The following is a 23,129-nucleotide window of genomic DNA, read 5'->3' on the forward strand; positions in this document are numbered from 1 at the left end:
CAATTTGACTTCTGCAATAAGGATTAATTCAGGAATGCGGAGAGCCTAATACATGTTTATTACGTTTAAATAACTTAAAATGAGAAATCACTTTTCTAAAAGACGTTTAGAAAACCCTGACCCTCCACCCCCCCAAAAAACCCAACAAAACCTAAAATCAAAAATAAAAAACCCACTTGTGTCTCGTGAAAATTAGCATGTGGAAGTAGATGATATCCATGACTACGTGCTGCTTGCAATTATCATTGTTTTGATTGCCTCCAGTTAATAGCACCTTCCTCTGTTTTTAATGTTTTTCTATGTGTACACATTTTTTTTTTCTCACTGAAGTTAGCTTCTGGTCAAATTGAAGCTGATGTTTGTTTTTATCCAGGCTATAACTGAAAGATTACTTCAGCTTTGTCTGTGGTTTCACTGACCTGTTCTGGTTATAAAATTCTAATACCTCCCAGACTAGGTACACTGTACGCAGTTCTTGAAATTCCTGTTATGCAGCAGGAAACTTGGTTTTCTGCCTCTTTTCTCATAGTGCACAAACAGATCGTTCAATATACTCTTCCCTGACCATCATTAGTTTTTCTTTATTCTTTGTAACCGTGGAACAGCTGCATCTGAAACTTCTAGGAATGTGGGTTAAATCAAATTGAGCCTTAAAAAAAAGTGTTTAAAGATAGGAAAAAATAATTGATTGGGGATTAAGAAGGAGTGGAGGATATCTGGCTGCCCCTTGGACTTGGAAAAAACAGCTATGTATGGAACTGGTTCCTTGGAATTGTATTTTCTCCTTTGTTAGCAGCAGCAGTAGTATTCATTTTCAGATCTGAGATGTTAGGCATTTCACAAAATAAGCATTCACAAACTTGATGGTCTTGTATCTCTCATTTTAAAAATGACATTGAACTGTCCAAAATAATATTTTAAAATATTACATGAATTCTCTCTTTATAGAATACATGTTGTGTTATATCAGAATTCAATCCAAATTTAAATAAGTGCCTAGCATTATCATTATTCATATTTGTGTAGTGAACTTCTAGGCTTTAAATACCAACTGATATGAGAGGGTGTAAACAAGGTGATGGGCTTATCCAGGGGCAGCTCTTGAGAAGAGATGGCAGGATGGTAACACAGATGGTACACGCTGATTTCACTTTTAAATTCTGGAGTCAAATGTTGGGATGCGTGTCATTAGAAGGTATTTTTAGGGAGGTAGAGATTGAAAATACAGAAACAGACACGACCTTCTCTCTCTCACTCGCACTCTTTCCCACTTCAGAAAGAAAACCTGGAATGCTCTTCTCTGTTATTATGGTATGTATATTCTGAAGTCATACAAAAGCCTGTGTTTGTTGCTGCTTCACCACTAACTCCATGTGGTCCGGGCAAGGGACCCCCAGGATATGTCGCTTCAGAATGGGCCAGTTCCAGTTTCACTGGGAATACCTCCTGAGAGCAGAAGCTCTAGAACACTGGAGTTATCAAACCACCTCGCTGTGACCGTGCTCACCAGAGCTAACCAGTTCAGTCTGCAAGCACAAGCTTCTCATATGTACATTGACATTTGAAGCAGTTTTATTATTATTTCCACTCTTGTGTTTTGAAATGATTGGTTGAGTGTGGTATAGTGATTGCTAGAATAATCCCTGCTAAAATTTCATGTTAATCTGGGTATATCGGTTTCTCTGTTTCATGTTTTAGTCACTTTATTTAAAAGTGAAAATACACTTACTCCGACTGGTTTGAAAGGATGAACTTTGAAAATAGCAAGCTTGAATGCCGTGTGGTTAACTCTTTCTGCCGTTTTTGCTACCTATTTGTATTAAAGCTCAATTCCAAAACATGGTCTTTTGTATGTTGTAATTTACGCATTGTGATTATGATGAACTTGGACAATTCTGTCATAACATAAGAGAAATTTATTTTGCATGTGCAGGGTGAAACTGCCCTGTCTCTGGCTAACGAGTAATCAGCACAGGTCTTTATCTGAGTTTTTCCTGTCAGAGTGGATTTGCTTGGGGGCCAGCAGGAGACAGGTTAATTCTGTACCCTGTGATTAAAGCATGCACGTGGGATACAGTAGACAAAATGTCATTCGAGCTGAGAAGACCAGATACTTGAGTACTTGCATTATTTCAGGTAATGGAGTGCCTCCGTTATCTTGTACTGCTGGGAGAGAAATTATTTCTGGGTGGGCATTTGTGCTTCTTATTTCATCAAACTATTGAAAAATCTTTTATTGATAGAATCAGTATGTTTCAAGAAAAGGTTATTCTTCTGTTTTTACTTACTAAAACGGATTTTCAGTGAAAATTCTTAACTAGTTCCAGCTGACACTTCGATGTGTTGTATTCACCTCAACCCTCTCCAAAAAAAAAAAAAAAAGGGGGTGGGGGGGGACGGGACAGGGGGACACACAAAACTAGCCTTGCCCCAGGAATGCTAATCATCAGAATAGTAAAAGAAACAATATGTAAACTCCACTGAAATCTATTGTATTCTGCTGGTTATTTATGATAATATCCGTATTAATGTATTTTGAAGAACAATGTTTCCTAGATATTTCTTCTTAAAAGATAACTCTGGAACTCATAGGAGGATATTGTAGAATATATTGCCATTGTTTCTGTGTTATTTGAACTGAAGTGAGGGAATGGATGAAGTGTGACCAAGCACTATGATTTTAAGTTCAAGAATGTTGTGGTTTCCATAGAAACAGCTAGCTCTATCATAGCTACCAAGTTAAATGCTTATAGGATTTTTCTTTTCCCTCTAAATAAAATTTGATTATGCTTCATTTTTTATTTTCTCTTTCCCTTCACTTCAAACTTCTCTGAAATTTGCTAATTTAATTTTTATCAGTGCAGAGTTGCCTTAGCCATTCCTTGGTTGAGAAAGCAGTTGTGCATAAAAACGTATTTATTTCTTTTTGTAGTAATCTAAAGATGAGTACGTCATTGGAACTGGTTATGCAGTTCACCTTAGTTTGAATAGAGTGATGTGGGGTGCTGTCACGCTTTCATGGTGTCATGTTGGGATTGCCCTACTACCACAAGTGATGTGGCTTTGAATGAGTGATGCAGGCCTGTCAGCCGGCTGGCAATGAAACTTCAGAGATTTTTTCAGTCACATTGACAATTTATGTTACTTCTCGTGTTCCATGGCCATTTTTTTTCCTGGTACGAAGTAAATTTATTATAGGTGCAAGGTATTGTAAGCGTAGAGCAAAGCCCCTTTGTGCAGCTAAAGCTAAATGCAGGGGTTCTGAGTGTTGCCAAATGTAAATTTTAGGTGCTCAGTTGAGGAAGTGCTGTTAAGTTTCCTTATAAAGTATCTGGCCAAAATAGCTGTCTAGATGTGTGATTCATAAGAACTATAGTTTTGTTAATTTTGCCAAGTGACTCTTGAACAAGAGTCCAGAATCAAAGATCTCTTTTTCTCTCATAAGAATGCTTGCATCATTGGGCTACAAACTCATACTTCTTGCTCACCTACTTTTTTACCATGTTCACCTGCACCTCAGTCCCTCTACCAGCTAGTTTCTTGGCCAAGAAGGAGCTAATATTATTATTCTAGAAGTCTATCCTAAATTCCCAGAAAACTCTAGAAATCTTCAGAAGGTTGCTTGGGAAAATGATGTTGGATCCAATGATTGCAAGCTGATACAGTTAAAGTCAAATGGAAGAATAAACAAAAGTAGGAGTGTACATAAATAAAGGCTTTGGATTTCAAGGGGGCAGATGCTGATTAAACTGAGTGTACTGAGTTAGTATAAGGAACAGATCTACAAAATGTGCATGCTTGGTGTTTCTTCAGGTCAAAGACATTAAAGGTATAAAATACCTGCATGCTAGATGAGTGAAAGGATGTAAAGAGAGACTTTGAATTTGACAGATGAATAACCACCTCAAGAAGGATATTGAGAAGGGGGAGGGAAAAAATAATGGAATAAAATCACAATATATATTTACCCAAGTTAGATTATGACGGATTCATTAACCAATTTTTTTTTTTTTTTTGTTGAAGGAGAATGTTGTTCAGATGAGGGAGATGCAGAAGAGGCATAATCTGTCTTGACTTCAGTGGGTAGTTGATGTTATGTAGGAAACGATTGGTTTGGGAAGGTAGGGTTTGATAGAGTGTGTGACTTGGGTGGAGAAGATGGTAAGATTCAATGTGGAAGTGTCACGCTGGCAGTTATGCTTTGTGGAATCCTTTAAAGATTAATTTGGGGACCAGCTATCTTTCTGATGTTTTCATTTATGCTGCTGACACAAGGAAAATCAGTATGCTGATGAAATTTGTTGACGAAGATTTGGAGGCACCAATAGTACAGAAGATGATCATGGTGTTGTATGGAAAAGATTGGATTATCTCAAAGACTGAATTAATAGGAACAAAATTAATTGCATTAGTATAAAAATATCCTGTACATCATGGGTGGTTAAAAGCAGTGTTCTGTAATGCAGGCTTCAAGGTTTATGTCATGGAAATGACTGGACTAGAGAAGAGCATTGCAAGATTACTGCATTGCAAATGTGAGACAGTTGTGATGTTTGTATGGAAAATGGAGAGGCATTTGTAGTCAATTTAAGGAGGTTCTAGTATCATTTTATAAATTCCTGAAATACTATATATAGTTCTAATAATACATACTTAAGAAAAATGAATCAAAACTAAATGCAGGTGCAGATTAAAGTGAATTGTAGAATCATTCGCCTTGGAAAGGACCTTGAGAAATTTTCTAGCCCAGCCTCCTGCTGGAAGCAGGGTCACTACTGAATTCAGACCAGAGTTCTCAGGGCTTTCTCAGCTGGGTCTTGAAAACCCCCAAAGAGAGAGCCTCCAAAGCATCTCGGGGTGACCTTTTCCACTGCTTTGATGTCCTCAGGGCAAAACCTTTTTTCCTTATCACAGTTCAAAGCCTCTTGTTTCCATTTATGGCTGTTGTGTCTTGGACCTTAGTAAAGAGGTCTTTGTATTGGTAATTTAGGCATAGGAAAGCTGCGAATAGGTGCCCACCAGGCCTCCAGGCTAACCAAGCCCAGTTTCCTTAACCTCTGTTGATGTGCTTCAGAGCTTTGAAGACAGTGATCACACTAAGGGCAAGCATATTAATGAGGAAAACCTTTGCTTGTTTATTTTAGCAAAGTGTGTCCTTGTCTGCAGATGTAGAAGAAAGCCATCAAAACCCCAAGGGGCAGAAAAGCACAAAGTAGGTCTGCCATCGGTGAATGTAACCTGTCTAAGAATAAACTTATGCTGTGAATTAGAAGAAAGCTCTGCTCAAGAGGACAGTCAGGTTCTAGAGCAGCCTTCCAAGGAGTGTAAAAACTGAAGTTCTTCATTATATCCTGGTGGATACATTTCCACAAGGGATTACATGAGATGATATATCTACCCTAGGAGTGAACTGGACTCTGGAACCTGCAGGTCCCTGCTGACTTGGCCTGTGTAATGCTGCTGTTTCCCCTAGAGTGGTCCTCAGGCTTGGTTCAACCTCTTATGTGAATCTGGTGGAATTCAGTCAGTAAAGGGTACTACATGGTGCTGTGAGGTTTCTATTTGGTCTAGAGTCATTAGGAAACCTGATGTGTCTTTGGAGAACAAAGGTACCTCTTAGAATTATGAACTTGAGCTAGGAAGTAAATGTATTGGATTTTGAAAACCGTAACTTCAGTCTGTATTTCTGAATGCTCTTACCTCATAGCTTTCCCTTGTGGTCCATCGTTAGTTTTTAATTCAACTTCACATCTATTAAGAAAGGGAAAAAAATAGTGTTGTGTATGTATTTTTATCTTAAACAGCTGAAGAAAAGCAGTTAGTTTAAACTTGGGGTTGTATAGCATGTGCCAATATGACACTTTTCCTCCTCTGCATTTTAATTGTAGGATGGGAGGAATCTTAAGCTGCTACTGGAGCATAAAATTGATATCAAAATAACTTCTTTAACTGAATAGATGGGAAGTTGCTTAAACATTGAGAAACAGGTTGTAAGTTGTAAATCTCATTTCTTGATGCTTAAGTGACTTTCCATTTATTTAACTTCAGCTGTGAAGTTAGAAGCACTGTGGCACTAAGACATTTTGTAGTTACACCTTAAAGTTAACAAATGAACTCTGTTGCAGATGCCTATAACAAACAAAACGCAACTTACTCTACATCTGCATATGTGTGACCCAAAGGTCTGTTCCAAAAGTTGTGGTCACAGTTGTTACTACAATCTTTGCACATATATATATATATATAATGTTACGTTATTGGGGGGGGGGTGTGTGTGTGTTTGTTTACAGTATATAATCTACACTGAAATTCTTTATTGTGTATGCGATCCAACTGATGGGATAGTTACTGGAGCTGTAATGATGAGGTTGGTGTTGGCTGTGGTGTGGCGGGGAGAGAGGACGAGGTTTGCATGCTTGACATCACAAACAGAATGTGCTATTATATAACTGTGCAGAGGGGATGTAGTCCACACATAGTATTTAATCCTACTTCTGATACTGTGGCTCTTAACTGCTTTCATCAGTAACTTTGCAGTCGGTGCTATAATGCAGAAGTGTGAGGATATGATCCTTATCAGTTTGCTGTAGCAAAAGGCTGGAATTCCCTTTGGTGGCCTGGGACCAAAAGAACACCCCAAAAACCAAAAAACAGGATGGTCATTGTTATGTCCCCTGTTGAAAAGCAGACTTGTCAGGGCCATGAGAATCATGAAAGTGTCTAGGACCAAGACTTTTTGGACAAGAATAGATGGAGGGGCTTTAAGCATACAAGGGATACAGATACAACTTGCTAACTTTTAACATAGGAAATAGGATACAGGGTAGCTAAGACCACTAAGAATCCATTCATAACTTGAAAAATTAAAACTTTCTGCTCTTGTGTCAAACCTCTGTACCCAATCAAGGTTTTTTTTCTGCACTTTCCTTTGAATAAATGTGTATACACATATGCTCTTTTTTTTTCTTTTTTTTTTCCGCCGTTTAGGTATAAACTTTATTAGTGGCATTTTGCCAGAAAGGTTTGTTTAAGATCCCCTACAGCTTGTTTGAAGTGGGGTTCTCAGGCTTGCAGAATAAGTAGTACAGCAGTTGCAAGCCATTAAATTTCCCAGTGCTCTTGGGGGGAATGAGATTAGACTCTAAATTTAAAGGCAAGTTTGGGGATTCTTTGCTTCAGACCCTTTTGAGGTAGTGTGATATGCAACTCAAGACTAAGATTCCTTCAAGCCAGGATTAAGAAATATAAATATAAAGATATATATATCTTATATATATATGCACATAGAGAGAGAGACAAACATGCAAACTAAATGTGTCAGTGGCATGCTGTACTATAAATAAGAAAATACTTTAACCTTTCATCAGAGCAGCTGTTTCCTTGCACTTGATGCAACATCTGCTTGAATGATTTAAGGATTTATTTTGGGCTTCTGCTGATATTTGGTTATATTCTTTTTTCTTTTAAATGAAAATATTCGTCCTGCATTTTACACATACTTTGTAGTATATCCTGTAAAATTATTAGTTTATCTTGATGTGCCTTTTGTATTTCATAGTAAGACTATAAGAAATGCTCCTCAGCAACAAAAAGATTCAGCATGGTTAAGTTATTAATCTTGGGGAGGTGGGGTGGAAAGAAGGAACTAGTATTTTTCACTTTTTTTTTTCTCTGTTGCTTATATTGATTTTATGTTGTATATTAACCGCAGAAGTACGCCTTAATCAAATTTACCAGGAAATCAAGTTAGTTTTGGTTATTTCTCTGTGATATTCTTCTCCTTTCTGTATTCACTTTAGTGTGCCTGGTAATCTCAAAACTCAGTAGTTACAATAAAAAGAAATGTGTCTCCTTAATGTTATGCTAGCTGAAGAATAACTTTAGTTCTATATTAATGCTGTGCCCTAATCATATTTTAAGTGCTGAGCAGGACTAATCTTCTGGGTTTTTTTAATCATCTCCTTGTAGGATCCAAATCAGACAGTTCTAGGGAGCTGATGGTTTGGCGTTATGTTTACTGCCTAGGAAAGTGTTGTGATCTTCAAAACGGGTAATCCCCACCACAGATAAACTGCACAGAGATGAAGGAAAAGAAATCCTTAGATAACCAGCATAAAATCAGAGGTGGGGGACTGCTTGGCCAGAGGGAGCAAGCTCTAAGGCAGGGGGGGTGTCTCAGGAGCCAGTTAGAGGAAATACATGCGGGGGGATTCGAGCGAGAGACAGGAGGGCTGCTGGTGAAGAAACTCCTCACCACTAGTGCCTACAGCAGGCACTGCTGCCGAATATTTGGGGTGGGTTGGTCGGTTTGTTTTTTAAACAGGTGGCCCATTCCCAAGTACAATAACAGTTTGTGGTGCAGTCTAGAACTCCTAAATTTTTGGCAGTATGTTGGTGTTGTAATGAGGTGCATTAACAATTAAAAGATAATTAAAGATAATGAGATATAGAGAAAGTAAAATGGAGCGCAGTACACCACACCTCTGAATGCTGGAGCCGTGGCAAGCTGACTTTTGATGAAAAGAACTTATTTTCTATCTAGGCATTTTTATAGTTTCATCTGAATATGTACACAGTAACTGATACTATGTCGGATTGCAAACTCTTGGTTAAATAGGAGAAACTAGGATTTAATAGAGACATTGTGAGTGTGCGTAAGGGCCTAACATAAAGGACCTAGCTGAGAGGAGGGGGAAACCAGCTCAGAGAGAGCTTGTTACTAGAATTACTATGGAACAATTGTTAGATCAGTCTTACGTTTTCTGATTCGTTTAATGACAAAGGTACATGTAAAGGGATCTCGCTGCTAAAATGTGTTGACATGAAGTTCGAAAAAATGCTCTTAATGTAGACAGAAAGAAGTGTTACACAGAAATTGGGGAGGGGGGGAGCGGATTTCATAGGCCATGGGCCCAGACATCTGAAACATCTTTGTGGTGCAGAATACTTCTTTCCACCTAGCCTCCTTTCTCTGGGAAGGATGGAGCCATAGGAGTGGGGTGACATTTGGAGCCTTGTGCTTTAGGCTGTTACAGCCAAAATATCAGTTATAAGCTTGGAGGCTGAATAACTGAAAGGATCAAAGTAGAGAAGGGTACGAGGTAACTGAGCAAACGGCATGGTGCAGTTGTGAAGAAGATGTACGTGCTTTTGGGACACAATCACAGAAGATGTTTCCAGTAGACAGAGGAAATTACTGGTGGTGTTATACAAGCATCTGGTGAGACATCATTTAGTATGCTTCAGAAATAGCCATCTGTTTTGAGGAGGAAAGAGAAGAAATTGAATGTGCAGAGGCAAGTTCCTGGGGTGAATGGGGAAATGGGTATCTCGCTAGAGGAAGCTTGAATAGCTTGTTTTGGGGTAGTCCAGCTGAAGAAACCATATATGTAAGTGTTGTCTATACATACACAGGTAGAGACAGCTAAGAGTGGGGAAACTACTTGGACTGAAAGACAATATAAACAAAAAAGCCAAATGGACATAGTCTGGCCATTGCTAAATTTAGGCATGACATTTTGAAGTTGTAATTCATTACAGTAGTCAGGTTTTTTGAGTAAACAGGAGTAGTGGAACTTGGTCTGCTTTTTCTGCTAAATCTTGGTGAGATTTGAAAGTAATTCCTTAATCATTCTGGAAATATCAAAGAAAATGGAACTTTAATGTTTATAGCCAGATGTGTTCTGAATTCTATGAATAATTATCTTTGACTAAAAAGCATTCCTGCAGCTTCTCTCCTTGAAGTTTTCTTTTCATGATTTCCTGCTATGCAGCGATACTCTTACAGTGACTGTGGTACTTTCTCAGAGACAGCTACCACTTGGCTTCTTTCCTGGGCTAACAGCAGAACTGATATTTTCTGAAGGGCATTAGTAGGGGGACAGGGAGGGCAGCCTAGCACTTTTATGCTAACTCTTTTTATCCTTGCTACACTTGGAAATAGAGACTGAATTGCTTTTTGGAGGGGTCATTTTCTTCATTGACCTTGAAAGGTGCAGGATGATAGAGACTGTAATTTGGATACCTACATTAGGTGCTTAAAGATAGGTGGGATGAATCCAAGCCAAAGCATTCAAGAGAGAATAGACAATCTGTCTGGAGAGCTTCTGAAATGAGTGGTGAGTAGGTAACTGAGGCAACGCTGTCATGTTCAGTGGATATGATATGCTGAGCTTTTTGACTCTGAAGAAGTCTTGAAAACTTTGCCATTGCTGTCAATTTTTCCATTTGTATTTGATCTAGAAAATTGTTTACTGAATTCCAACAAGGAAAGCTTTGTTGCAGCTTAACTTGAGAGCCACAGTTGAGAGTGTGATTTGGAAAAAAGTATCCAAGCAGTTAGTATGCTAAGTCTTGCTAAAAGTTGATGCAATTTAGGCTTGTAGGCCAAAACACAAAAGCAGCTAGACTCCTACTTGCCATGGGCATTAGTAAGTGCTAGCTACCCAAACACATTTTATGACCTTGCTAGCAGTTGCTTGAGGAGCCAAAATTTAATCTCTTTTACACTGTAAGTAATGTCATAGTGAGCTCTTTATACAGGTTATTTTAATGCTATATGGAAAAGGAGTTATACTCGGTAACTTGCAAATAGAAGAGAGGAAGATGATAGCTGAAGATGCCAATGGTTAGATAAAGGAAATCAATAACAAAAACTATGATGTGGTGTTATTACTGTATTGCATGTGCATCTCAATCACTTTGCTTTGTAGTGAAAGACAGTGGTGGAACAAAGTTTTGGGTTCAGAAGACTGGCAGAGAGATTCAACTTCTGTGGCAGCTGGGACCGAGGAAGGATGCTGTCTGACTCCCTGGTGTTTTGTAGGAGGTACAGTGGGCGAGATCAGAGCTGACAAACACTGTACTGGAGGGAGTGTGCTAGGGCTTTTACTGAGGCTCAAAGGCTATTCAGGTGCAGATTTTGATATTTTTAGTGCTCTTCGTTCAGGTTAATTTTTCAGGTTTATATTTTTCCTCTTTGTTCAAGAAGATGTGTTGCCAGTGTGTCTTAGCTGGAATTTTTTTGTACTCTGCTGAAAGCTTTTTGTAATGGCACAGTTGATTCAGTCACTACCTGTCAGAATCTTCTGGTGTTTAACATAAAAAATGCCAGCTGTTAGAATTTAATCTTCCTAGATTATGTGTAAACAAACAAAATTTTATAGACCTCTGACCCTATTTTTAACACCATCTTAAACTGTTTTCTCAAATCACTTTGGATTCATTTTCTTCTAAAACCAATGGCACCTTTTTAGTAACTTTAAAAAAATAATAATTGAAGTCTTCTCTGGATACTTTCCTAATACTGCTTTTTTTTTTACAGATAAATTTACGCCTCATCTTGGTAAGCGGGAAAACGAAAGAGTTCCTATTCTCACCGAATGACTCTGCTGCAGATATTGCAAAACATGTGTATGACAACTGGCCAATGGGTGAGTAGCTGTGTGGCTTTGGCTTTTTAACTGGTGAGCTAGAAGCTTCCCTGTATTTTCAGACTGAAGTGTCAATAAGACAACCTCCGTTCTCAGTGTTCAAATTAAGGATGTTTATTGTGTATCTGGGCATAGATTTATATACAAATACGATTGTCGTCTTGCCTTCTTTTTCCCTGTTTCTTCGATTGGGCAGATTTTTAGATGTCTGGACTATTTCACACTTTATTTCTAAAATTTGCTTCCCCAAACTGAAGTACTTCTTTCCCCCTATCTTTAGACGCTTTTCTTGATCAATACTGTTAGAGGATCTAGTAAGCGTGAGGAAATGTTGGAGATATAAAACCTCTTATGTGAGGACAGCTAATGTAAAACATGGCATGTCACAGGAATGCATTAGTGAAATTGAGTCTGAACTACTTCTTCCTTATCTTGGAAAGGATCTGTAATAATGATATTTTTCCAGGAAAAAAATCAAATATAAAAGAACATTTTGAGAAACATTAAAAGACCGAGGGAAACAGAGGTTAGTTGTGTGAATATATTTGGTGTTATGAAGGAATACTAGCTTCAGAAAATGGGGTTGAAAACTTCAGATGTGTATTCACATATGTGAATAATTCCACAAAAACAAAGTGCTTCTGTTCTCCCCGACTATGATTTCATGGGAAAATAGCCAGAAGAGAGACATAGCATTACATATGGTGAAAGAAAATGCTTCTTTTGGTACAGGACTTCATTTGGGTTACTGTTTTGATGTTAAAAAAGACTACTATTTATACAAACTAAAACATTGCATTATCTGTTTCTGTGGTGCCTTTGTCAAGGAGGTATGGTGGATGATAGTTCATGCCAAAGATTTAGCATTGATAATCTGTATTTTAGGCCTTAAACTGGTCTTTGAGGTCAGGAAGAACAGGGTTTCAGGGGACTTGCTTGCTGTTTGTTTTGCTGGGATGCAGCATTATGTATTTAGTAAAATATGTAATGAAGGAGGAGGATTTTAGTCCTCCGAAGTTTTAGGTACAGATGTAAAACACTTTTACACTAAGAGATGTGGTTGATGTAGCAACTGTGTAGCTACTGTGCGCATTTTAATGTGTGCCTACAACATAGTTGTTGTGACCAAATGTTTTTTGCATACATTTATCTGAATTAGTAAAGGCAGAACTATTCTCTTCTTACTCAAGATTATTCCTCAACATGTGGTCTCATGTTCCCAGTCTTGTGAAGTGATTGAAAGCGCAGATTCTGAATTCAGACTTGGGAAGAAACCCAGACTTTAAAGTCTCTTTTTTTAAAAAAACAAGAAAAGTAGAACTGGACATGGAAGCCTCAGTTTAAATGCCTGCTGTCCTGAGAGAGTGCTCTAAATCTTGATGAGTATTTAATTGCCTGTGCGAAGAAGAATAGTGTCAATTTAAAAGACTGAGGAAAAATCTATTTCAGAGTAGTGTATACGTTTTCACAAATACTAGCCCAGTAGCTGTTTTAACACTGAGAGCTGCTCTTTGCCACAGGACTTGAGAAATCTTGATGAGGACTAAAGTTTCCTTGAAAGAGAGATGATAGGAAATTATTGTTTTCACCACCATTTTGACTTGTCATGATCTTGTGGGGAAAAAAAGTCATGAAATACCTTCAGTCACATGCTGGCAGGATTAAGGCAAACCTCTCCTCCTGTCTTTTGGCAATACACAGTTGTTAATTAAAGATCTCTTGACTTGGGGTGGAAAATGCCAAATTTGTATTAAAGTATATAATCTAGGTAGGTTACCTATTTTCTTCCTCCTCTCCATTTTCATCTAAATAATATTAACTTTTTTCTTGTACAGCAATTATCTGCTGAACTTTTTTTTTTAAAGTAGTAGGTAAATATTTTATCTTTGGCTCATTTAGTCACCAGTGGAAATTAAAATTTGAAGTCATGTCAGAAAGAGATGTTTCAGACTGCCAGCCAAGAAGCAAAACTTAAAAGGATGAGTAAATTGGCAGTTTAACAATGAGCAAATACTGTCTTCTTTTGGTTGCTGTTCTATGTCATTGTGGCACTGTAAACTGGCTGAACTTCTCTCTACAGCCATAGTACAGTGGAGTTCAGACTGTATGGATTAAAAAGAATAATAATAAAAAAAAAAAAAAATCTGGTGTCTTCCAAAAATCATTTACTCTAGCAGTGTGATAATTCAGATCCCTAATGTAGCCTGCTTCACAGCAGAGCAAAAAGGGCATGTGCTTGAATTGCAAGACAATTGAATCAGACCCTGAGTGGAAATACTTGAAATTCAAATAGCTTTGGTTGCCTAATTTGATCTAATCTTATAAACTAGGCACATGGCAGCACCCGGGGATATTGCAGTGTCTGCTGTTGATACCAGCCCTGCCTCCGCCGCGTTCTGGGGCTGCGATGGCTCCTGCTGCCCGCCTCTCTGCCTGCTTGCTTTTCCGCACCAGATGCCTCTCCGTGCACTCTCCGCAGCCGTGGCTTCTGTTTTAAATGCTTCCCCTTCTCCCCTTTTCAGTTCTTGTCCTTTTGTGGCGCCAGTTGCTACTGCCCATATGTTAATTGTATGTTCCCAGTGAACAGGTTGGTTTCTGTTGCTTGTCGTGATCCCTTGCTGAATATTCATTTTGGTATATAAACACTACAAAAGCAGAAAGAGAGAACATTTGTGAGCAGCTGTTGCCAGATATCTGGTCAGCTAAGAAACAGAAAACGCTGTATTCCCAGAGAGCCCATTTAAATTCAGCATTTCAAGGTTTTACGATATTTGTTCTGAAAGCAAAGTGCATATTTATTTGTTGTTCACATTGTGACAGGGAACAGTAAAAGAGTAGGAAAAGATCATTTAAGCCTATAAATTATTTATGACGGCTTAAGCATTATAGGAAATGCATTATAGGAAAAAGCGTGCTTGCTTTTCCCGAATCGCTGTTTGCCACATAAAAACATCCACGGACTGTCCTTAGAGAAGTTCTTTCAATTGGATCAGTCGGCGTGCGCTCTGCGCGAGCCCTCTGTTCAGGCTCTCCGCAGTGACCGGTCAGGGCTGCTCAGGTCACTGCCCCCTCTGGATATTTAACTGGTTGGATCTGGCCATCATCGAACACTGCTGAGCAGCCCGCGGAGCGTTTTCAGGGCTGTGATCTGAGAATCCCGTTTCAAATGACCCATCACATGTGCTTTCGCTCTGTGTGTGGCCGCTTTGCATCGCTGGAGAACAGCTCCAGTTAGACAATTAACTGGTGAGGGGTACGGCTTGAGAATCTTCTGAATGGGAGGAAATAAAGGCAGTTTTAGCCGTTAGTGGATATTAAGCCTCAGGAGGCAACTTGCATTTATGAAATATTTTGTGTGGGACTTGTTATATGTGCTAAATATCTCATGCAATCTGTGAAGTAAGTTAGTAGTATTTATGCTTGCAGGCATGAAATTCTGTGTTTAATGCCCAATGTCAAATAGTAAATTTAAGAATAGGTTTCAGGGGTGCTAGCCTTGAATTATCCTTCTGTATCTTCAGTGCTCTCTCTTTAGCATTCCATGCAAAAGAGTCCTGTTCTTAGTTTTCTTCCTGGGTAAAGGTGAGAGAAATAACAAAAGATGTTTTTATTACAACTTAACTGTGAAAATTCTCTCTCTTCTCTTCAGATTGGGAAGAAGAACAAGTCAGCAGTCCAAATATCTTGCGGCTTATTTATCAAGGGAGGTTTCTTCATGGCAATGTGACACTAGGAGGTATGAAAATAATTTTCATCCGTGTTACAGCCAGGCAAAGGGGATATTTATTTACAGTGCAGTAAATACTACTTTACTGTTCAAGATCACAGTATGGCTTGCTATGTACTATTTTTCTTCTACGTAGAGTGACATTGTATCTTATTGGGTATTTTTTCCATCTTGTTACCACTAGTTGTTAAACTTTGGGAGGTACCACCTGGTAAGTCAAGTCTCTTCTTGCATAAAGGAACAGTAATACTGCTTTTATTTGTTGTCTTTCTAAATGGATACTTTGTTCCACCTGGCTTACACTGCACTTGCAGGGTAAATTTCTTCATAAATGTCTTAAGCATTTTAAAATGCTTGATAAAGATTATGACAATTGGTTAAACAATACTTTGAATCTTAGTGCAATGAAGGAAGACACCCTATGAATGAGAATGAGGGGAAGCATTCTTGCTGTCCAGTGCTCTCCCAGGGATACAATTGCATAGTTATGCGAAAACAAAAGTAAATGGCTTCACGTCATATGCTAAGGAAATGCAATTCAACTATGCCCCCTTGTGGCAAGTTTTTACTAGAATTATGTATTTTGATGGGTATCTTTGATAGAGATACGACACAAATTTATAACAATAATCTTTCCTTGTGTAGATAAAAGTTGCCAGTGTGTGCATATCAACCATATCAATGACTAAACAAAATGAGAGTCTCTTCTCTGTGCCAGTTTAAAAATAAATTAATACTCCTATTTTTCTCTGTATGTTCAGATTGTTCATGCATTTGGTAATTGAGTGCAATACAGAGAGGAGAATATAATACAAAATCAGTAATGAAATGTTTCTGAAGTTTAGGTGAACCTGAAAAGAATATTTCTGGACTGCTTATGGTGGTCTTTCTATGAAGAAGTGACTGGGATGATATAGCTATTGATTTGCTTTCTACCATTACTGATGTTGGCTAGTGATGTACTTTTAGAATAGATTTACTCTCCATATAAATCAATTTTTAATGCTGCTATATACACAAACAAGATCATGGTCAATTCAGCTGGGAGAACTCTGAAATTTTTATTCACCCTTTAATTTGTATGTTTACCAAGTGCCAATGAGTGCAGCTAGTAGCAGTTCGAGTAGGGTTGAAAGACAAACATTAAGTCTTGGATCATCTCTGCAGTTACAGAGATGCTAATCTTACCCTGTATTTTCTGGGCAAGGATAGCTAAATGGGATTTTCTTTGCCATTCATCTCTAGGTGTTACTCTTGACCACCAGTGCTTGTTCCCTTTAGTGAAATTTGTTAAAATCTAAAACAACTTTGAGTATTTAATTTATTTAATATAGTTAATAAATATATTATATAATATATATTAATATATAATTATATAATAAATATATTATTTAATATGGTTAACGAGTTAAGCTGAAAAATAATAGCTGCATGCTGTTGACTCTTGCATTAACTCAGGTCTATGGATTTTGAACACTTACTTGGATTTAGGGCATTTTAGTTCATTCTTAATCATTCATGCATTGCAATTTAATCATCATGATTTTACCCTAAGGATCTTATATGTATATTAGTGTTTTTCAAAGATCTTTTTGTTGCTGTATTGTTTTAAGGAAAAAAAAAAAAATCCCTAAAACGTTGGCCTACTTCAGTACTAATGAAGTTATCTAGAGTAAGATTATACAGCCGAAAGGGGAACAGCAATTCATGAAGCAGCCTGAAAAGACTGTTGCTTCAGTTTATGGTGTTCGTTAGATGTAACCCTAAGCGAACTAGTTATCTTAAGGGAGGAGGGGGGGAATTTCTTGGTAAATACAATATTTAGTTTCTTATGCTGTTATAATACGGTTCCATTAAGCTTTTCTATCTGCAGCTGTCTGTAACTGAGTTATAGCACTTAGTGTTTTATTTGCTTTAAGTAATTAGGAAACATTGACTGGAATTTGGACCTACTGTGTACTGAAAGTACTTTATCAACTAGTGAAACAAAAGTTTCCAAGGAATCAGTTTGGTGTTTTCTTTTTTTAACAGGAGTCCATTTTTGTTCACATTTAAAAATGACATTGTAACATTCTTGTTGTAACCTCACATGTCGACATAGCGTCTTATGAATTCGAGACTCCTATAAACTAGGAAGCCTGAAAAAATGACTAATTGATAGGAAAAACTGCCTTTTGAGTGAAAAAAATTAAAGGAACCATCTCTTTTGCCAGCTTCTCTGAATGGACTGCCACTCCAAGAACAGTAGAGCTAATGGCATTGGAAGTGGCAAAGAAAAATAGATCCCTCTATAAAGGTTGCCATGCCGCTTTTGCCTGCGGTGCTTGAGCCACACTGTTTTGTTGTGTCCTGCCTGTGTGAAGGGTTGGGGAGTTAGCTAGCAAGTTAGAGTCTGTTGTTCAGCTTCCAACAGGAAATTTCATCCTTTAGCTAAATATTTGGTCTGCAGTTTGCATTTGAAATAATATTAATAAGGGAGGTAATACATAACTGACAGTTCTCCATTTCTTGTTAGATAATGGTATGACCACCAATGTTTTACTTCCTTATTTATTGGGAAGGGGGGAAGGGAAGCCAACCCACCCTGTGCCATACACATAGCGAAAGAGGTGGCAAAAAGTAAGTTCTGCCAATAGAAAATCTGGAATAAAAGTGGAATTAAGCAGATGGGAAAGGTATTAAATATAAGTTTAGTTAAAGTGAGAGAAAGGGTTGAGAGAATGAAGACAAGAGCGAGAAGGGATTACTGACCATAGGTTAGGGTGCTCAGATTCTGTCGTGGTGGTCCAAGCAAGAAGCTGGAAATTGCTAATAAGAACTAGTGTGAACTATGCAAACTACTAGCTGAAATTAGTTAATGGAAATATTAGCATATTTTTACTTGATTACTGTAAATAATTAATCTCCACAGCTCACTAATCAAGTATCCTCAAGTATCTTGATTTTATGAAAGATGTCCCTAATGTGATTAGTCTGTAATATTTTGCTCTTTCTGTAATGGCTTTGTAAGAGTTTGTCATGAAGACAATCCTTTTCCATTGAGTTTAACGGACTGTTAATACGCTCTTTGCAGAGTTTTCAGTTGTACCACAGAATCAAGTACCCAAAATATTTCATCCTTGTCAGACTTCAAGCTACCAAGAACTTGTAGTTGCAGGCACAGGCAGTGCATCAAGTAAACTAAGCAACTTTCAGATCTGACTTTCTGTAGAGATGGCTTTTCCCAAAGTACAGCTACTTCAAAGAAGCTTGTGGAGCTGTGTAAGCTCCGTATGCTTACACCTCTGTTTTAATTGTAACTTGCGTTTTTTTCAGAAAATACTTGGGCAATGAACATGATTTAATAGCAATGTTATAGCTGTAGGCTTGTATTTGAATACAAGTAGTAACAAAATATTAGGTTTGTTTGTTTATTTTTTTATTACTGAATTTTTATCTATGCTATAGTGATTAAAATAGAGGCATTTTTCTCTTCAGTTACATTCAGGTTTATTGGACATTCATTATTAATTTATTCACTTAAAATGCCTTGGTGCATTGTATGTGAAAATAGAAGATGTAAATTGAATTTGAGAGGACAAATTCTACTCAAGTCCAAATGACTTATTTATTTCGGGTTAAATTATTGTTACATTTATCACTAACTTTTTTCCTCTATAAAGGGGGAGGACAAAACTTAGAGCAACTTTACCTTAGATTTCTCTGAAAAATAATCAAGGAAGGTGCTTAATCTTAAGAGTTGGAGAGAGGAAACAGAACTAAAGTTATGTAAAGAACTTGTAAAAATAATTCCCCCCCTCCCCCCCAAATAATTAGAAGAAGTCAAAGTTCAGAATATTGAATCTGGCAATGAGAATCTGCTAAATATCATGAGCAACAGAGAACCTTTTCGTTTCAAGGAAACTAGAAGTTTTGATAAATACTGTACTACAGTGCTAAAACCACAAATACAGCACTGTGTTGGTATACTTAGATTGTGAAAATGATCATTTCGGTTTCAGAAACAAGCAGAACAAATTGTGGAAAGCTCCAATTTTGTTATTTTGTGTTACTAAAGCTCACAAAGGCAGCATTGTGAGAACTACCTTATCTGTTTTAAAATGTTCTAAATTTTATATTTTTCACATGCAACTGATGTTACAGATTAATATTAAAGGCAAGATGCAGACATTTTGTATTTCATAAAACCTGTATCATGGATCAAAGTACGTTTTAGGAAAAACTGTTTTGTAGTAGTGGCTCAGTGTTTTGATGTCTTGGGAGTAAGAACTTAGTGTCTGAATTAGCCACTTTTTTGCATCCGTATCAGTAAAGAGTGCTTAGCACCTGAGTCTTGGCATGAATGCCCACTTCTACTTTTACTCAAAAGAGGAAGGCCAAGTTTCCTAACAGGAATATCATGTCTCTAAGAACACAGTGTTTTAAGTGATTCTTATCGGGTCCCAAGACCCTGATCTATAAAACTTTAGCCAGAAATCCCTTTATAAATCTATTTAGTAAGCAGTTCAAACCAAACAGTATAAATTTTGAACAGGTGCTAATCCCATTATAGTTAGTTTCAGTTGGATATTTTGAAGAAAGACGACTGCTGTATTGTATTGATAAATTTCCTTTTTGCCTTTTGCAGCATTAAAACTTCCTTTTGGCAAAACAACAGTGATGCATTTGGTGGCTAGAGAGACATTGCCAGAGCCAAACTCTCAAGGTACGCTGTGCGCTAGAGGTATTTCCTACTCAAGTACATGGCAAAGCAGTCGGATCTCTTACAGGCTTTTTGAGTATTTCATAGTAGAGAAAAGTCAAGTCCTTGTGGTCTTTTGTGAAGCAAGTAATGGAATGCTTTTGTACATGTTGTTTATAGAAAACTAAGAAATTAACTTTCTGGTTTAGCATTTTTGTAGAATGCAGAAATTTACTCAAACCTTAAAAGCTTTCAGTTTTATTGTCAAAAACTACTCCTGATTTATTTTTCAGTTACGTGTGCATGCGTATAATAATAAATAATTTTTTTACTAGAAATAATAAAAAACATACTTTTATCAAGCATACTCACACACAAAACAACCTAATTGCTTTAGAAATGGCATGTAAGCAAAACTTTGTTTTTGTTCCACAGGTCAAAGGAACCGTGAAAAAACTGGAGAAAGCAATTGCTGTGTAATCCTGTAAACCCTGTTAGCTTTACCTGCTAAGTGTGATGTAATATAGTCTTTGTCTTTCATGCTGCTGGAATAGAAGAGGCCCTACCTTGCTTCAAACACCTGTAGGAAGAGCCTGTCTGTAAATCCATGGAACTGAAATATTACACGAACACTGTCTCATTAGTCTTTTTTTTTTAAGAGAAAGATCTATGAACAGTTTCATTGTTTGTTTATTTTTTTAAAATTCCTGCTTTTTGTTTGTTGAATAATCTTACAGTACATAGTTCTTGAAAGAATTCAATCTCCAGAAAAGTTAATGTGTTCTTTTCCATAGCAGGAATCATTTTGCTACCACAAAAAATCTCCATTAACCGGATCTAACCAGTCAAGCTTTCTAGATGCAATTTGCACTAAATATGGTTGACAGTATATTTCTCATCAACAATCTCTAACAATATTTGAGACACCTAGTAATAACCTACAATGTATAATGCAACACTGGAAAATAGTATATCTATAATTAAATCTCACTTATGGCCAAATCAAAGGAAGAAGTGTTAAGTCAATTCTACCTAAGTCAACCTTGGTGGCCGAACTGGCACAGAATACTAACTAAACCAAGTCTAACTATATATATTTTCACTGCAACAAACAAACAAACAAAACTATGTGCCTGTAATTTAAAAGCACTCTGTAGAGGGCTGATGAAACTGATTTTTTCGTTACTGCGTGCACTCTGATCTCGTACGTTAGTTGAGTGCTTATTCAGACAGCACAAACCAGTGCAGAGAGTGCATTTCCTAGCCTTAATATGGGAGGGGTAATTTCCTGTAGTTCATAGGCTTTTATTATTGTGCATAAATATTAGAAAACATCATTTACTAATCAATTTTATGTATTTGAATATTGGCAATTGGTGTTTTTCAGTCATTTTCTCATCTGTACCTTAGTGTCCAGTGTCATGCTTACTCATTAGAGACTTCAAACTTATTAAAGTTTAAAAAGCAAAAAGAAAAACCTCTGCCATAGTACTAGTTTTGTTTCTTTACGTAATCTGCATTTGGTATTAGTGCTTGCAATTGTATTAAAATCAGAAGCTGATTTTTGAAGGCATACATAATTAAAAAGGATGCCATTCTTTTATTTCATATCAATAATTTAAATGTTGATATGCTAAAGAAATTTGCACAGCACTAAAGCATGAGCTAGTTTCATCTAAACCTGTAAAAAATAAAAATAAATAAAAATAAAAAAAATATAAAAGATTTTATATTTTTTCACTGGGGAGGAATTCTTCCTGGGTGAAATTACAAATATGTGTAGAATATATTTAATAAAAATCTTATAAAATACATAACTATAGAAGTTAAATATAGATTGGCGTGTAGTATAATAGAACAATATTCCATATAATAGCTTTAGCCTTTAAAAAAAAAATGAGTCACAGGTTGACATTGTGTTCTGTACTTAAGTGTCCACAACTCTTACAGATGTTCTGTGTAATCGTTTTTTCGAATGATTGGCATCATTCAAATGTAATCAGGTTATTTTATTCATTGTTACTGCTTTGATGAAATGCTTTATATGCAGTAGATTTACAAAAATATTGTTCATACTGATCAGAATTAAATTTGTATAGAGCAGAGTTTTAAAACAAATTGTAAATAGCACTAAACATTTTCTTTCTGCAACCTGTACTGATAGACTCTTCTGTAAACTAAATAAAAGAATATTGTAGTGCATTTTGGTGGTGTTTTAAGGGTTGTAATTGGGTATGTAACTAGGGATGGACTCCATTTTATTTATTTTTTTTTTAAAAAGGAGGGGGGGTCAAAACCTGCTGAAAACTGCTAAAGCGATTTATCACTTCAGTTTTGTTTTCCTTTCACGTCAAAAGAAGTGGCCTGGAGTTTTTTTTTTCCTGTTGGAGAAGAACGCGAGCATGGACAGTTGCAATTGCAAATGTACAGCCATGTCACACCCTGGTGTACCTCACAGAAGTTATGTGCTGATACTGTAAGTCTTTGTAGTCTTCATTTACTTATAGGGAAGAGTATACACATACCTCTTAGGGTGTTGGGTACTGACATAACAGCGTTATTATGTGCTCATTGCCTAAACGAATCTTGCAGGAGGATGGTTTCCGTGTAGTCTGCAGTGTAGTTGCTAAATAACTAACTATAGGGACACAAACCTTCTTATTTTTAAAAAGGAAGTTTGATAAACATCAGTTTGAGAAAGCTACTAGGAGCATGTTATCATCTTTAACTATAAAATGAACTTCTCTTTTCCAAAATGCTGACCACTGAAGTAACGCAGGCTCAGATGGGAAATGGCTATGACAATACAAGAAGGAATGGGCTGAGGCAGGACATGTTTTGTTAGTTCAGCAAGTCTTTTAGATGCATTGGTTTTGAAAAATGAATGTTCGAAATGTAATCTTGGTTTGAAAAAGTAGCTAGGTACTTAATACAGTATAAATACATGAAAATCCAGCAGCTTCTAGTTAAAATATTTGGTGAGCTTGAATAGCAAAGTATGTGGAGTTCTCTTTTGTTGAGATGAATAAGATGCATATATTCACATGTCCAAGCAAATCCTTAAATGCTGCTTGGCATTTAAAGCGTGAGCTTGCCAAAATAACTTCTGCAGAAAGCGGGTAGAACTGTTGCCTTAATTTTCCTGCAAATTGTCGGAGTTCTGCCCATTGCAAAGCATTTCTGTTCTGGTGTGAGGTGGGTGGAGAACTGTGGGGGAGAATTGCTAAAAGATTTGTGCTTTTTTCGATGGATGCTTTGTATTATGGATTGTATACTTGCCAAAACAAAA

At 37.0% G+C, this 23,129-nt stretch overlaps 1 protein-coding gene across 1 annotated transcript in view; it reads left to right on the plus strand.

Moving 5' to 3' along the window:
- UBL3 (ubiquitin like 3) overlaps window positions 1–22,036 on the plus strand; it is a 58,225-nt gene extending 36,189 nt beyond the window's left edge. Inside the window, exons 2-5 of the mRNA XM_049823313.1 lie at window positions 11,324–11,432; window positions 15,082–15,168; window positions 19,787–19,864; window positions 20,276–22,036. Of these exons, the coding sequence (XP_049679270.1) occupies window positions 11,324–11,432; window positions 15,082–15,168; window positions 19,787–19,864; window positions 20,276–20,328 (327 nt within the window). The 3' untranslated portion in view covers window positions 20,329–22,036. The remainder of the gene's footprint in view (window positions 1–11,323; window positions 11,433–15,081; window positions 15,169–19,786; window positions 19,865–20,275) is intronic.
- Window positions 22,037–23,129: the final 1,093 nt, after the last annotated feature.

Source organism: Accipiter gentilis, chromosome 19 (assembly GCF_929443795.1).
Source record: "Accipiter gentilis chromosome 19, bAccGen1.1, whole genome shotgun sequence".
Taxonomy (NCBI): Eukaryota; Metazoa; Chordata; class Aves; order Accipitriformes; family Accipitridae; genus Astur; species Astur gentilis.